The sequence below is a fragment of the Heterodontus francisci genome, chromosome 11, assembly GCF_036365525.1.
Source record: "Heterodontus francisci isolate sHetFra1 chromosome 11, sHetFra1.hap1, whole genome shotgun sequence".
Taxonomy (NCBI): domain Eukaryota; kingdom Metazoa; phylum Chordata; class Chondrichthyes; order Heterodontiformes; family Heterodontidae; genus Heterodontus; species Heterodontus francisci.
Genome location: NC_090381.1, coordinates 119,124,281 through 119,140,569, shown reverse-complemented (window position 1 = coordinate 119,140,569; position 16,289 = coordinate 119,124,281). Strand labels below are relative to the sequence as shown.

The window sequence follows — 16,289 nt, the reverse complement described above, 5'->3', positions numbered from 1 at the left end:
TGTGTAAAAACCTTTGGAATTCGTTTTACATGTCAGGAATCCCAATTACTCACCTTTGTGCCTTTCCCACGTCAGGCGCTGATCGCAGTGATGGTCAATAGTTAATCAGCACAGTCCTGCCATTCCAGTGAAGGTGTACTGTAGCAGGGCCTGAATGTACCCAAGGCAATGTTTGTGTCCCAAATTACAGAGATGGGCTCAATGGGATGGTGTGGGTGGGACAGCAACACCTGAATTGGTACCTCAGCAACCACCCCTACCCCAACCCCAATCCAACCACCATCAGTAGGATAGATCACATCTTCTCATAACTCGTTGGTTGTAAACATTTCTGCCCCTCTGCCCATTTATGCATCAGTGCTGAATTTATGCTTCTGTGTTACCAATTCTCCTCCCGATCTTGGCCTCATGGAGCATTCTGATTTTATTTCAGGACTGTAATATCCTCCTGTCGGATGGAGACACTCAAGGATGTTACCCCCTGGATGGACACATCTACTGCAAGGCTTGCAATGCTACTCGTATCCAGACACTGACTGCTAAGGCCACCACTGACCTCTGATGGCTCCGATAGCCCATTGACCCGCACTGCCCAGCAGGAGCAGCACATCAACCTGTGGGGATTTGAGTTCCCACAGAGTTTCCACAAGTGGGGAACTCTCTACCAAAGATTTGGCGGTTAGCAGAATGCTGCACTTCTCCTACTCTTCCACTTTCCAGTTTCACTGTGAGCTTGCCGTCCACAGCCTTACCTCTGCCAATCACCCTGCTTCCTTGGTCTTTCCCAAGAGTAACTGTTCCTGTGACACAGCTTCACACTGGCTGCCTGTAAGTTACCGCTGTTTGGGGGGTGGGGGGGCGTCGAGGGGGTTTAATCCCTGCCACAGCTCGCTCTCACTGGTTAACCTGTGCAGCTTTATTTCCACAAGTACAGGTGAACTGTCTGTAGTGCCTCTGACTGTCTCTGGAAACTAACACCCACAACCCAATCTCCATTATCACACTGCAGTCCTGAGAAAAATGATTTTGAAAAGTGAAATAGTGTGAACCAGCAAAGTAATGTGAACTTGTTAACCAGAGGACTGAAAATAGGCCAGCAAGGAAATTAGTGCCTTGCTGATGTGATAATTAGAACCTGGGCTCATAATCCACTCACAGCCCAATCTCCCAACCCATAGTCAGCACAGTATTCACTCTGTCTTCTGTTAATCTCTCTCTCTCTTTCTCACTCTCTCTTTCTCACTCTCTCTCTCTCTCTGTCTCATTCTGTCTCGTTCTCTCTGTCTCTCTCGGTCAGTCTCCCTCTCCACTGTCTCTCTCTTTCTCACATTCCCTCTTATTATTGAGTAGAAAGGGACTGGCTGCTATTTGGGAATTATTCTGTGGAATGGGAGGGAACAGCCTGGGGAATTTTTACTCTAATCCCACAATTTCCATCCGTTGTACATTACACAGGGTTATAGAATTTCTTTTGAATTGATTTTTCTTCCTATGGGATAACATTGCAACTGATCTCCTGGAATGGTGGCTAAATCCCCCAAGCTGGAACGCTGGTGTTCCGAAATGAACGCTAGGTGGGCAGTATGTGTCGAAGGTGGCCTCCAGTTTCACACCCCTTTTCCTATTTTCTCCGCAGGGGGCAGTGAAAATTGACCCCCAGCTGCCCCCCCCCCCCCCCACCAAGATTCCCAGTCATGGAATCCTGATTTCTGACACATCCACACTGACAATCCTTCTACATCTGCTTTCCTAAAATGGCCAAGGGGGTGAATTTCCTCCTAGTTCTGCCAATCTTCCTTTGATCATGCTGTTTCACCAAAGTTACATTGGAAGATCAGGAGAACTCACCAAGCAAACTCCACCCCATTGTGGTCAGGGAGAGTTTAACTGATGCCTTAAATTACCAAATATGGAATCTAGAGGGAATTTATAAAACCCTGTGCATTTTAAGGATATTTTGGAGAAAACAGACTCCAAAGTGAGGGGATCCCACAGCTAACTTTGATCCATGGAGTCACTGGCTCCACCTGTATGTGTGCTGACTTACCTGATCCCAGCAGCTGTGGTATTCGATCCTACAGGTGGAGTAAGGAGGGGAAATTCAGCCCAGGTTCATGCTCCTGGTCTCGAGCCAATGAATTTCGCAGTGAAGTGAGTGTCTGTTTAGGTGTGTGAACCTGGCTGGAATGTCACTGCCTCAGCCACGGGCCCTCTACAGAGGAATGACCCACCAACACCCACTGGGCTCACTCCAATGTTCTGGAGGATGACCTGTGCCCAACAGAGGGGGCTGTCCATTGTACATTCCCCAAGCAAGAAGAGGATGTCCATTGTACTGTACCCCAGCAGGGAGAGGGTGCCCATTGTAATGTACCCCAGCAGGGAGAGGGTGCCCATTGTAATGTACCCCAGCAAGAAGAGGATGTCCATTGTACTGTGGCCCAGCAGGGATAGGATGTCCATTGTACTGTAGCCCAGCAGGGAGAGGATGTCCATTGTAATGTACCCCAGCAGGAAGAGGATGTCCATTGTACTGTACCCCAGCAGGAAGAGGATGTCCATTGTACTGTACCCCAGCAGGGAGAGGGTGCCCATTGTACTGTAGCCCAGCAGGAAGAGGATGTCCATTGTACTCTACCCCAGCAAGAAGAGGATGTCCATTGTACATTCCCCCAGCAGGGGGAGGGTGCCCATTGTAATGTACCCCAGCAAGAAGAGGATGTCCATTGTACTGTGGCCCAGCAGGGATAGGATGTCCATTGTACTGTAGCCCAGCAGGAAGAGGATGTCCATTGTACTCTACCCCAGCAAGAAGAGGATGTCCATTGTACATTCCCCCAGCAGGGGGAGGGTGCCCATTGTAATGTACCCCAGCAAGAAGAGGATGTCCATTGTACTGTACCCCAGCAGGGAGAGGATGTCCATTGTACTGTACCCCAGCAGGGAGAGGGTGCCCATTGTACTGTAGCCCAGCAGGAAGAGGATGTCCATTGTACTGTACCCCAGCAGGGAGAGGGTGCCCATTGTACTGTAGCCCAGCTTGGATAGGATGTCCATTGTACTGTACCCCAGCAGGGAGAGGCTGCCCATTGTACTGTAGCCCAGCAGGAAGCAACACCTCTCCCAGAGGGGAAAACTAGAGGGACCGAAAACTGCTGCTGGGGTTGAGTTGAGTGTGTGGAGGTTATTTGAACACAATGCTGCTGTCTTGTATAGGACAGGCTCCAACCTGTGTAAAATCTACTCATCCAAAAGGACCCTCAAAGCAACGGCTGTACATGTCTTTTAGTTAATTGACTCCCTTTGACAGACAATTTCAGTGCTGGGCTGGGCACCCAGCCCAAAGAGTGGCCATAGCTCAACCCATATCAGCCAGGAGGATTGAGGCTGTGCTCCAAGTCTTTCAATACACACCTTGTGCTATCGCTGGGATTTGGAGCTGAAGGATATGTTGAAAGGGAGGAGTGGGTTCTAGTGAAAGGCGAAATCATTCATTGAATGATGGCAGTAGTTTGTGTTGGTTGTGTTGTGATCACAAGCCATTCATTGAGGTGGCGCCAAAGAAAAATGTCCTCTTGTTTAACTGGCGCCAAAGGAGCTGAGGTTTGTTATGGTGAATGTGGTGTCTTCCATTTTGCAGACTCAACAGGGAAGAGATTTTATTTTTGAATGCGTCAGGTGAGAATTGGAAAGCTTAGGTGAAAGAAGCGTTGTAATCTGTACCACACACACACTGTTTTCACAACTTGTTGAAAAGTCCCCTATCGTGAGAAGCCCACTGCCAAAAGTATTGAGGACAACTCTGTGTTTGAAGGAAATTTTTGTAGGAACGTTTGTGATCTTGGAGGACTTTATATCAATAGAAATTATCTCATTTACCTGTGAAGCATGTGTCCCTTCACTTCTGATCCGTTATTAATAATCCTGCCCTCCCATTGAAAGCACACAATATGCAAAGCAGTCTAATGGGTTTTTGAATAGCTTGAGTGAGGTTACGAACAGCACAGCTAGTTTCCTAGATTCTAACAGAGGATACAACATGCTGAGAGCTGTTGATAGACACAACAGGAGCTCAACAAAAATGGTACCAGGCATTCCAGCTTTGAGTTCATACAGGAAGAAATAATGTTTACTTCTGGCACTTTATAAATGCGAAAAGTAAGTTTTATTTAGCTCTGGGAATCTGTATTGGAAAAAGAATAAATAAACTGACTTTCTAAATAACCAAACTCCAAACATAGTGCAGAGACCAACATTTTCTGGGCCAATTTAGGAGCCAATTTTGCCAGAAATTTCATGGCAAAGGAAGCCAGATTTCCTATGTGGGAAACACGCATATCTGACCATAGTTTCTGGGATGAGACAGTTCTGAGGAGGAGGGTCCTGCAAAGATCTTCATCTTTTCCTAAAGACTTATGCCATTTCAACTTGTATTGCAACAACATTGAGATTCTAAGCAACATGACAAATATTCAATTGTGTGGATGCAGTTAGGGGTGTGTGTGTGTGCGTGTGCGCGTGTGTGTTGGGTTTTGGATTTTAGATTAGATTAGATTAGATTGGATGGTGTAGGGGTTGAGAGATTGAGTAGAATGGGCCTATACTCTCTGGAGTTTGGAAGAATGTGAGGTAATCACATTGTGATGTATGCAATGGGGAGGTGATGATGTAGTTGTAATGTCATTGGACTAGTAACCCAGAGGCCTGGGGCAATGGGGAGGTGATGGTGTAGTTGTAATGTCATTGGACTAGTAACCCAGAGGCCTGGGGCAATGCTCTGGGGACTTGGGTTCAAATCCCACGATGGCAGATGGTGAAATTTGAATTCAATTTAAAAAAAAGAAACTAATTGTTACCATAAAACCATTGTAAATTTTTGTTACAATCCATCTGGTTCACGAATGTCCTTTAGGGAAGGAAATCTGCTATCCTTACCTGGTCTGGCCTACATGTGACTCCAGACTCACAGCAATGTGGTTGACTCTTAGATGCCCTCTGAAATGGCCGAGCAAGCCACTCAGTTGTCAAGAGCAATTAGGGATGGGGCGACAAATGCTGGCCTTGCCAGCGACTCCTGCATCCCATGAAACAATATAAAAAAAATTCTGCGAGGCTATTTGCCCCGCTTGGTGAGTCTAGAACACGGGGTCTCAAGATAAGGGGTCGGCCATTTAGGACTGAGCTGAGGTGAAATCTCTTCACTCAGAGGGTTGTGAATCTTTGGAATTCTCTACCCCAGAGCTGTGAATGCTCAGTCATTCAGTATATTCAAGACAGAGATCAATAGATTTTTAGGCACCAGGAGAATCAAGGAATATGGGGATAGGGCGGGAAAGTGGATTTGAGGTAGAAGATCAGCGATGGTCTTATTGAATGGCAGAGCCGACTCGAGGGGATAAATGGCCTACAGCAGCTCCTATTTCTTTTGGTCTTATATTTATCCTGCGTTTGTTGGTCAGTTCCTCACCACCAACAATAACAACAATTTGCATTTAATAGCATTTGACTTAATAAAACGTCCCAGGAGGGTTATCAAACAAAATTTGACACTGAGATACATTAGGTGATATTAGGACAGGTGACCAAAAGCTTCGTCAAAAAGGTCGGCTTTAAGTTGCTCCTTAAAGGAGGAAAGCGAGGTGGAGAGATGGAGAGGTTTAGGGAGGGAATTCCAGAGCTTAGGGCCTCGGCAGCTGAAGGCACAGCCACCAATGATGGAGCGATTAAAATCGCAGATGCTCAAGAGACCAGAATTAGAGGAGTGCTGATAGCTCAGATGGTTGTGGGGCTGGAGGAGATTACAGAGATAGGGATGGGCGAGGCCATGGAGGGATTTGAAACAAGGAGGAGAATTTAAACGTGAGGTGTTTGTTAACTGGGAGTGAAGTTTCCTAACAGGTGCAGTTTCCCATGAGCATCCTGTACAAATGGGGCCTATTGAGTGAGTGGCTATTGATTGGGTGAAAAGTGCCCTTGAGCGATAGAAATTCTCAAGCACTCAACATAATTCTCCACTTACCTGCAAAGGTTCCCCTCCACAAACACTCCTGTCCCATGCTCCCGACAACCAGAATGGAGCATTGGAATGTGCTGTACAACCACAGGAAGCAGTGAAAGAGTTTGAAGCGATGCCCTCACTAACCTTCCTGCTTGCCCATGGTCCTGTGCTTCTGAAATGGGTCATTTTGGAGTTTATGCCAAAATTACGCCAGCAAAATTGGAGAATATTCGAGCAAATTGAGACTGAATGTTTATATTTTGCAGGAGTAACTGTGCTCTGTTCTGTTGGCAGGAAAGTCAACTCTGACTGCCCTTGTGAAAAACACCCAATATATGGGAGGACCTCAGAAAGCCCAATGAGTGGGGCAGGGATTCAGCTGAATTTGACAATCCCCATTCATAAATTTTGCCAGAAGTTCACCTCAGGGGCCTATCTTTAACAAAAAAACAGGTTTTTATTTTCCAGTGTGATTTGATGATACAAACTGCATTCATGTTGTGTGAAGCTGGAGTGACAAAGCAGCTGCTCCACAATAATGAAGTGATCACTTTTATTGATCCTGTGGTTCTTTCATTAGGAACTACATCTGGTGCCTTAGAATTATTTAAATGAGTACATAGATCAGGTGCCGATTGTGCACAATGTACTGCCAGTAAATTACATTTGAGACATTGCACAAAATAACTTTGCCTGGTTACTGTTTAATGCTGCTTTTATCTAATTAGACACCATCTGCAGCCACTGCTTAATCTGAGCTGAGCTTTATTCCATCTGAGATTGTATTAATCAATACAGATGAGTTCAGATTTGTGCAACACATTCCCTGATTATACAGCTCATTCCCGAGAATACAACACATTCCCTAATTGTAGAGCACACTTCTGGGAATACAAAATATTCCTGATTATAAAACACATTCCTGGGAATACAACACACTTCTAATTGTATAACGCATTCCCAGGTTGTGTTTGGCATTCCCGGGATCCAGATTATGCTGAGCTAGTCTCGCACCAGGCAGTTGGCGAATCAGAGGCTGCAATGACTCGACTAAAATAGAAAATCTGAGATGAAGAGAATCACTCCCAAAGTTGGATTTTATTTCTGTCAAGATTAAATTGTTCTGAAGTGAAATCAGAAAGCAATTTCTACACAAAAGTGAGCGCAAATCAGGAACTCTCCCCCCAAAAGGCTGTGGATGCTGGGGTCAACTGGAGTTTTCAGCACTGAGATTGATCGATTTTCGTTGGCTGAAGGTATCTAGGGCTATAGAGCAAAGAGGGGAAAATGGAGGCATGACCTGATTGGGTGACAGGCCAGGCATGAGGGAGAGGTTGGCCTGCTCCATTCAAAACAAATATTGCAAGGATCAATTAATACTCCCGACCCCCCCCCCCCCCCCCCCCTCACACACAGGGGTAACGATGGCTGGTTGGGCATCAACTCTATCCGGGTACCGTGTAAGTCCCATTTCTCCTAATCCTGGGATCACAATCTGACAATCCAGAAATTAATCTTAAAGTGATGCTGGATTCTGGCGTGTGCTGTGCGCCTTGCAGAGAAGTGCAGTGTAGATTTACCAGAATGATATCTGGACTCCAGGTGTTAAAGTACAAGGGGATTAAAGGATGATTTAATGTAATTTTCCAAGATATTCGGGTAGTTAGAGAGAAAGTATTTCCACTGGGTGGGGAGTCTAGGACTAGGGGCATCGTCTAAAAATTAGAGCCAGACCTTTCGGGAGTGAAATTAGAAAACACTTCTTCACACAAAGGATGGGAGAGGTTTGGAACTCTCTTCCACAAACTGCAACTGATGCTGGATCAATTGTTAATTTTTAATCTGAGATTGATAGATTTTTGTTTACCAAAGTTATTAAGGAATATGGGGGTATGGCGTGTATTTGGAGTTAGATCATAGATCCACCGTGACCTCAGTGAATGGTGGAATGGGCTCAAGGGCTAAGTGGCCTGCTCCTGTTCCGATGTTCCTGGTAGTGAGGGGAGAGGGAGAAGAAGAAGGGAGGGGGATGGGGGGAAGGGAGGGACAGGCGAGGGATAGCAGTAGGGTCAGACTCATCTTCGTCAAGAACCTCACGGACTCACAGATGTACAACTCTGAAGATTCTGTTCAGTATTTGGTGCTTTTTTTAATAGTGCCTGTTTCCATATTTAGAAGAGCTAATTTTTCACCCAGAAGTGGTTTCCGTGGTTTCCCGTGACTGAGGGTTGTTCCGGTTCATCAGCTTCCCCGTCACTGAAATATGATTCATTTTAAAAAGCTTTGGCTGCTCATGCAGATTAACCGGGGCCCAATGCAGTCACACTGTTCCAGTCCAGACTAACCGGGGCCCAATGCAGTCACACTGTTCCAGTCCAGATTAACCGGGGCCCAATACAGTCTCACTGTTCCAGTCCAGATTAACCGGGGCCCAATACAGTCTCACTGTTCCAGTCCAGATTAACCGGGGCCCAATGCAGTCTCACTGTTTCAGTCCAGACTAACCGGGGCCCAATGCAGTCACACTGTTTCAGTCCAGATTAACCGGGTCCCAATGCAGTCTCACTGTTTCAGTCCAGATTAACCGGGGCCCAATGCAGTCACACTGTTTCAGTCCAGATTAACCGGGGCCCAATACAGTCTCACTGTTCCAGTCCAGATTAACCGGGGCCCAATGCAGTCACACTGTTTCAGTCTAGATTAACTGGGGCCCAATGCAGTCACACTGTTTCAGTCCAGATTAACCGGGGCCCAATACAGTCTCACTGTTCCAGTCCAGTTCCAATCCCTGCAACGGAAAAGAAGCCCTCCTTTCCCCCTCCCCCCTCTCCCTTCCTCCCTTCACTCACTCACACACTCCCCTCACTCACCCCCTCCCTTCACTCACACAGTCCCCTCACTCACCCCATCCCCTCATTCACCCCCTCCCTTCACTCACACACTCCCCTCACTCACCCCTCCCTTCACTCATCCACCCACTCTCCTCACTCACTCACACACTCCCCTCAGTCACCCTCTCTCCTCACTCACCCCCTCCCTTCACTCACTCACCCCCTCACTCATTCCCTCCCATCACTCACTCACCCTCTTCCCTCACTCACCCCCTTCCCTCACTCACCCCCTCCCTTCACTCACTCACTCCCCTCACACACTCCCTCCCCTCACTTCCTCCTACCCTCCCTGCTGCCTCTGTCCCCCCTTCTCCATTCCCTTCGTCCATCTTACCCCTCCCTTCCTGCTCTTCCCCTCCCCCTCCCCCTCCCCCTCCCCCTCTTTGTCTCAGTGTCAGATTTGGTTTAATTTCACTGTGCTGAAGCAGAATCTTCCTGAATGATGGAACAGCTCGAGCTGCTAAATGGCTGCTCTTGTTTACAACATTAATATTTTTGGAGCATGTTTAACACAGTAAATAATCCTAAAGAGCTTCACAGGAACAATTATCAAACACAATTTGACACCAAGCCACAGAAGGACAGAATTAGAGGAGTGGAGAGATCTCGGAGGGTTGTGGGGCTGGAGGAGGTTACAGAGATAGGGAGGGGTGAGGCCGTGGAGGGATTTGAAAACAAGGATGAGAATTATAAAATTGAGACGCTGGGAGTCAAGTAGGTCAGCGAGCGGAGGGGTGATAGGGGAACGGGACTTGATACAAGATTGGATATGGGCAGCAGAGATTTAATGACCTCAATTTGGAAAAAGACCACAATTCTCCCCAGTGTCCTGGTGTATATTTACCAATCAATGTCACTAAAACAGATTATCTGATCATTATCTCACTGCAAACAGGAGAAGCAAATTGGCAGCTGTGTTAATGATCGAGATAATGATCAGCGGTCAGTAATTACCAATAGAAATGTTAGGGGTGCTAGTGCCCTCTGCAGAGCTCTGGTAGTGTCTGTCACTGTATAACACTGGGGTACAGTACTGGTGGGGACAGGTCTGTCACTGTATAACACTGGGGTACAGTACTGGTGGGGACAGGTCTGTCACTGTATAACACTGGGGTACAGTACTGGTGGGTACAGGTCTGTCACCGTATAACACTGGGGTACAGTACTGGTGGGGACAGGTCTGTCATGTATAACACGGGGGTACAGTACTGGTGGGGACAGGTCTGTCACTGTATAACACTGGGGTACAGTACTGGTGGGTACAGGTTTGTCACTGTATAACATTGGGGTACAGTACTGGTGGGGACAGGGTCTGTCACTGTATAACACTGGGGTACAGTACTGGTGGACAGGGTCTGTCACTGTATAACACTGGGGTACAGTACTGGTGGGGACAGGTCTGTCACTGTATAACACTGGGGTACAGTACTGGTGGGTACAGGTCTGTCACTGTATAACACTGGGGTACAGTACTGGTGGGGACAGGGTCTGTCACTGTATAACACTGGGGTACAGTACTGGTGGGGACAGGGTCTGTCACTGTATAACACTGGGGTACAGTACTGGTGGACAGGGTCTGTCACTGTATAACACTGGGGTACAGTACTGGTGGGTACAGGTCTGTCACTGTATAACACTGGGGTACAGTACTGGTGGGGACAGGGTCTGTCACTGTATAACACTGGGGTACAGTACTGGTGGGGACAGGTCTGTCACTGTATAACACTGGGGTACAGTACTGGTGGGTACAGGTCTGTCACTGTATAACACTGGGGTACAGTACTGGTGGGGACAGGTCTGTCACTGTATAACACTGGGGTACAGTACTGGTGGGTACAGGTCTGTCACTGTATAACACTGGGGTACAGTGCTGGTGGGGACAGGGTCTGTCACTGTATAACACTGGGGTACAGTACTGGTGGGGACAGGGTCTGTCACTGTATAACACTGGGGTACAGTACTGGTGGACAGGGTCTGTCACTGTTTAACACTGGGGTACAGTACTGGTGGGGACAGGTCTGTCACTGGATAACACTGGGGTACAGTACTGGTGGGTACAGGTCTGTCACTGTATAACACTGGGGTACAGTACTGGTGGGTACAGGTCTGTCACTGTATAACACTGGGGTACAGTACTGGTGGGGACAGGGTCTGTCACTATAACACTGGGGTACAGTACTGGTGGGGACAGGTCTGTCACTGTATAACACTGGGGTACAGTACTGGTGGGTACAGGTCTGTCACTGTATAACACTGGGGTACAGTACTGGTGAGGACAGGTCTGTCATGTATTACACCGGGGTACAGTACTGGTGAGGACAGGTCTGTCATGTATAACACCGGGGTACAGTACTGGTGGGTACAGGTCTGTCACTGTATAACACTGGGGTACAGTACTGGTGGGTACAGGTCTGTCACTGTATATCCCTCAGCTGCAGTACCGGTGGGGAAAAGTCTGTGTTTCTGGAGCAACAGGCAGGATATTGACCTAAGCCAGTCAGTGTGTCTAGGGAACAGATCCTGGTCTCTTTATCATGAATAAATTCACCTTCACAATTCCCTCGCTTGTGTTTTTAACTTGTGTTTAGACTTGACTCTTATGAAGATTACTTGTTGCTCTTTTCTGTCACTTTCAGCACTCTGTGTAATTAATTTGGGGTCATTTGAATTCTATGCAATAAACTGAATGCGCTTGCTGCTACAATCATTTATATAATGCTGCTTGTTTTCCAGAAGTCTATAATCTTGTTGTCCTTCGTGTTAAACTGACCCTGCTGTTATCAAGATGGCATCATATCGCCATCTGGTGGCTTTTCAGGGGCTGTGCCCCAACACGTTTGGTAAATTTGAACCAATTTGCAAGTTTGTGTTTTTAGAAACTTTTCAAGCACAGGCTATGATTCCCAAACCAATGTGGAAATGTCTGGGTCTCAGTACATGTTAGGCAACAGAGAGAGACACCACTTTAACTAAATATTAACCTCTGAAACCCTTTATAAACAAACACTTTTATTACTCTAATGTATTTATAATCAACTGTGATAGCCTAAACCTGACCAAGACAAGACGAGATTATGAACACAGTGTCTTTATGGAGTCAGTTTCAGACCAGTAACTAACTGTGGAATATATCAATAATTGTTTAACTGGCTGTCTGTTATTGCTTCCATTACTGATCGTATACTAAATATCACAGGTAAAATTACAATATTACAGGGCACAGCACAATATTAAAAGGTACTGCACAATTACAGGAATAACAATAGCTGCAATTAATTTGTATGTTTTCTGGTATTACCTTAAAAGTAAAGTCTTTGGCAAATTCAGTTGCCTTTGCCTAAACAGTGAAACAATATTTAACCAGCTATCAGCATAAATGACAGGTGCAAGAAAAGTCAAACTCTGAGCTGGTGCGAGTGCTGCGTAACATCCCTGCAGCTAGACAAGTCAGTGAGTATATGCCTTAAAATGCAGTTAGAAACTGACTTCTTTATAAATTACACATGCTTGTTTGTAACTCACATTTTCACACCATTCAGTTCTGTACACAGTTGTTGTTGTACTCATCATTTTTCTTTCTTTTCCTTATGCACTCTGCCCCAGTACCAGTTATAACCCCCAGTTTCTGCTGACTCTGCTGATTTCAATCAGAATAGGGGCAGGATTCTACAATTAGTCTCACTGCTCCTGGGCGAGGGAAAGGGAAAAGACCAGGCAGAACTTGTACCCCTGATCACAAGACCAGTAACCTCTCCTGGAATCCGTACTCCAGTGAGAGTCAGTGTGTGTGGAACTCATACCCCAGTGAGAGTCAGCACCTTCAGGGACTGTATCCCAGTGAGAGTCAGCACCTTCAGGAACTGTATCCCAGTGTGAGTCAGCACCTTCAGGAACTGTATCCCAGTGAGAGTCAGCACCTTCAGGGACTGTATCCCAGTGAGAGTCAGCACCTTCAGGAACTGTATCCCAGTGAGAGTCAGCACCTTCAGGAACTGTATCCCAGTGAGAGTCAGCACCTTCAGGAACTGTATCCCAGTGAGAGTCAGCACCTTCAGGAACTGTATCCCATTGAGAGTCAGCACCTTCAGGAACTGTATCCCAGTGAGTGTTGGAACATAGGGAACAATAGTCTGGCTCGAGTTATAAAGGGATTTATGGGGCATGGCACCAGGATTGTTTGAGTGTTTTGTTGCATGGCTCAAATACTGTACGGTCCAATATGTCTAGAAATTGTAATCTTTGGAGCTCTGTAGTGGTTAAGCCATTTGACAAAGTTCTGTTCCATTTCCTTGAGCCCTGGTAGAATCAGTGGGCAGAGGAGATCAGGTGAGTTATTAACACTTGTCTCAGATGAGCAAGTAGCCACATGTTACTGCTGGTAAAGTGTTGTGGCATTTACAGATTGACCATAAATGTTGCAGAGCTTTTACATAAGAAGGATTTAGTCCTAACCAGGCAGATTGTATCAGTGAGAATGTCTCCTGAGCCAAATCTCTGGGAATTCCTGCAAACAGTTTGACATCTGAAGTTCTAGTGAACTGATAGATTCAGCACATGCCATGATTAGGTTGTGTTGTTCACAATAATGATCAAGTGCATATCAGAGGAGAGGGGATCTGAAACAATCCCAGTGCCCTCCAGAATCAGCTTACAACAGAATCCAATTCAGCCCAACGGACCTCAATTCAACCTAACTCAGCTCGACCCAACTCATTCTAATCCAACTCAATGTAACCCAACCTGATTCAACCCAATCCAGGCCAACCCAATTCAACCCAGTCCAACCCAGCTTAACTCAACCTAACTCCACTTAGTTCAACCCAGCCTTTCCCCATTCAACTCAACTAACTTAACCCAACTCAACTCAATCCAGTGCAACTCAATTTAACCCAACTCAACCCAACCCAGGCGAACTCAATTCAATCCAAACCAACTCAACTCAGCTCAACCCAGCCTAACCCCACTGAACCCAACTTAACTCAACTCAACTCAACACAACCCAACTCAACCCAACCCACACAACCCAACTCAACTCAGCTCAAACCAACTCAAACTAAACCAACTTAACCAAGCCCAAATCAGCTAAAACCAACTGAACACAACCAAATTCAATCAAACTCAGCTCAACCCAACGCAATTCAACCCAAATCAACTCAACCCAAACCAACACAATCCAAACCACCAGAGGAGGCGAGTTTTTATCTAAGATACTTCGCCATTTTGCCTAAGAGCAGGGGTGAGGGCAAAGGAACTTAATAGAGAAGAGAGAAGGAGCAATAAAATGGAACTGAAAGAGCAGAGTGCAATCTAAACAGGTTGGACTGTATATACTTATTTAGACTGAATATAAAACATTTTATATATAACACTTCAAAATCAATGTTGTCTGCTTTGCTATTCACCTGTGATTATTTTAATAATTGAAATATTTCTTTAAAAACTGTGTGTTGATCTGCAATATGATTTTATTTTGATTCTGGGGGGAGCTGAGAATCATTCACAAATATGGCCTTCCCCCACTCTGTTATGAGATTTATATACTGCCTATTAGCACCGTTATCAATAAAAGTCTCACGTACAATCAAAATATTTGTAGTGTGTGGTTTATTCTGACACAGTTTATAGTTAAATAAAATTCCACTTTGTATTGGACTGTTAACTCTTTAACTGCCACGTTCACCTCTCTGCCGCCTGATACCAGGAACGCTTCCGAGCCTCTAAATATTTCGTCAGCCATTTTCATTGTTGCTTTGTAAATGGCAAACAAGAGATTTTCATCAGGACTAATCCTGTTAGTTTCACCCTCAGCTCCCTGACGTGAGGATACATCTCAGTCGCAGCCGCAGTCCCACATCCCTTGTGCGGCTTCACTGCTGTGCCCCAATCCCATCCTCATCCATCATTGACTCATGAGCACCTTAATCTCTCTGACTGGAATATTTTCAGGAACAACTGGATTTGTACAATCTGTGAGCAAGAAACAGGACATGAAATGAGAACCAGGTCTGGATACAGCACGGTAACAGCACATGGTTAGGATAAGATACAATAGCAACACACGGTCTGGATTGGCACAGTAACACCATATGGCCCGGATATGGCACGGTAACGCCGCTCTGACTGGATATGGCACGGTAACACCGCCCTGACTGGATATGGCGCGATAACGCCACACTGACTGGATATGGCACGGTAACGCCGCACTGACTGGATATGGCACGGTAATGCTGCACTGACTGGGTATGGCAAGGTAACACTGCACTGCCTGGATATGGTACGGTAACACTGCACTGACTGGGTATGGCACGGTAACACTGCACTAACTGGATATGGCACGGTAACACTGAACTGACTGGGTATGGTACGGTAACACTGCACTGACTGGGTATGGCAAGGTAACACTGCACTGCCTGGATATGGTACGGTAACACTGCACTGCCTGGATATGGCACGGTAACACTGCACTGCCTGGATATGGTACGGTAACGCTGTACTGACTGGGTATGGCACGGTAACGCCGCACTGACTGGATATGGCACGGTAACACTGCCCTAACTGGATATGGCACGGTAACACTGAACTGACTGGGTATGGCACGGTAACACTGCACTAACAGGATATGGCACGGTAACACTGCACTGCCTGGATATGGTACGGTAACACTGCACTGACTGGGTATGGCACGGTAACACTGCACTGCCTGGATATGGCACGGTAACACTGCACTGCCTGGATATGGTACGGTAACACTGTACTGACTGGATATGGTACGGTAACACTGTACTGACTGGATCTGGCACGGTAGCGCTGCACTGACTGGATATGGTACGGTAACACTGCACTGCCTGGATATGGCACGGTAACACTGTACTGACTGGATATGGTACGGTAACACTGTACTGACTGGATCTGGCACGGTAGCGCTGCACTGACTGGATATGGTACGGTAACGCCGCACTGACTGGATATGGCACGATAACACTGCACTGCCTGGATATGGTACGGTAACACTGTACTGACTGGATATGGTACGGTAACACTGTACTGACTGGATCTGGCACGGTAGCGCTGCACTGACTGGATATGGTACGGTAACACTGCACTGCCTGGATATGGCACGGTAACACTGCACTGCCTGGATACGGCACGGTCACACTGCACTGCCTGGATATGGTACGGTAACGCTGTACTGACTGGGTATGGCACGGTAACGCCGCACTGACTGGATATGGCACGGTAACACTGCCCAAACTGGATATGGCATGGTTACGCCGCCCTGACTGGGTATGGCACGGTAACGCCGCACTGACTGGATATGGCACGATAACACTGCACTGCCTGGATATGGTACGGTAACACTGTACTGACTGTATATGGTACGGTAACACTGAACTGACTGG

At 46.6% G+C, this 16,289-nt stretch overlaps 1 protein-coding gene across 11 annotated transcripts in view; it reads left to right on the top strand.

The window, feature by feature from the left end:
• Positions 1 to 14,476, top strand: part of lpp (LIM domain containing preferred translocation partner in lipoma) — a 621,439-nt gene extending 606,963 nt beyond the window's left edge. For 10 of the 11 annotated variants that reach the window (XM_068042851.1, XM_068042848.1, XM_068042845.1 and 7 more), the window contains one exon: positions 434 to 14,476. In XM_068042851.1, coding sequence (XP_067898952.1) covers positions 434 to 562 — 129 coding nt within the window. In that variant the 3' untranslated portion in view covers positions 563 to 14,476. The remainder of the gene's footprint in view (positions 1 to 433) is intronic. The other variant, XR_010976005.1, reaches the window with a different exon arrangement.
• The last annotated feature ends 1,813 nt before the right edge of the window (positions 14,477 to 16,289 follow it).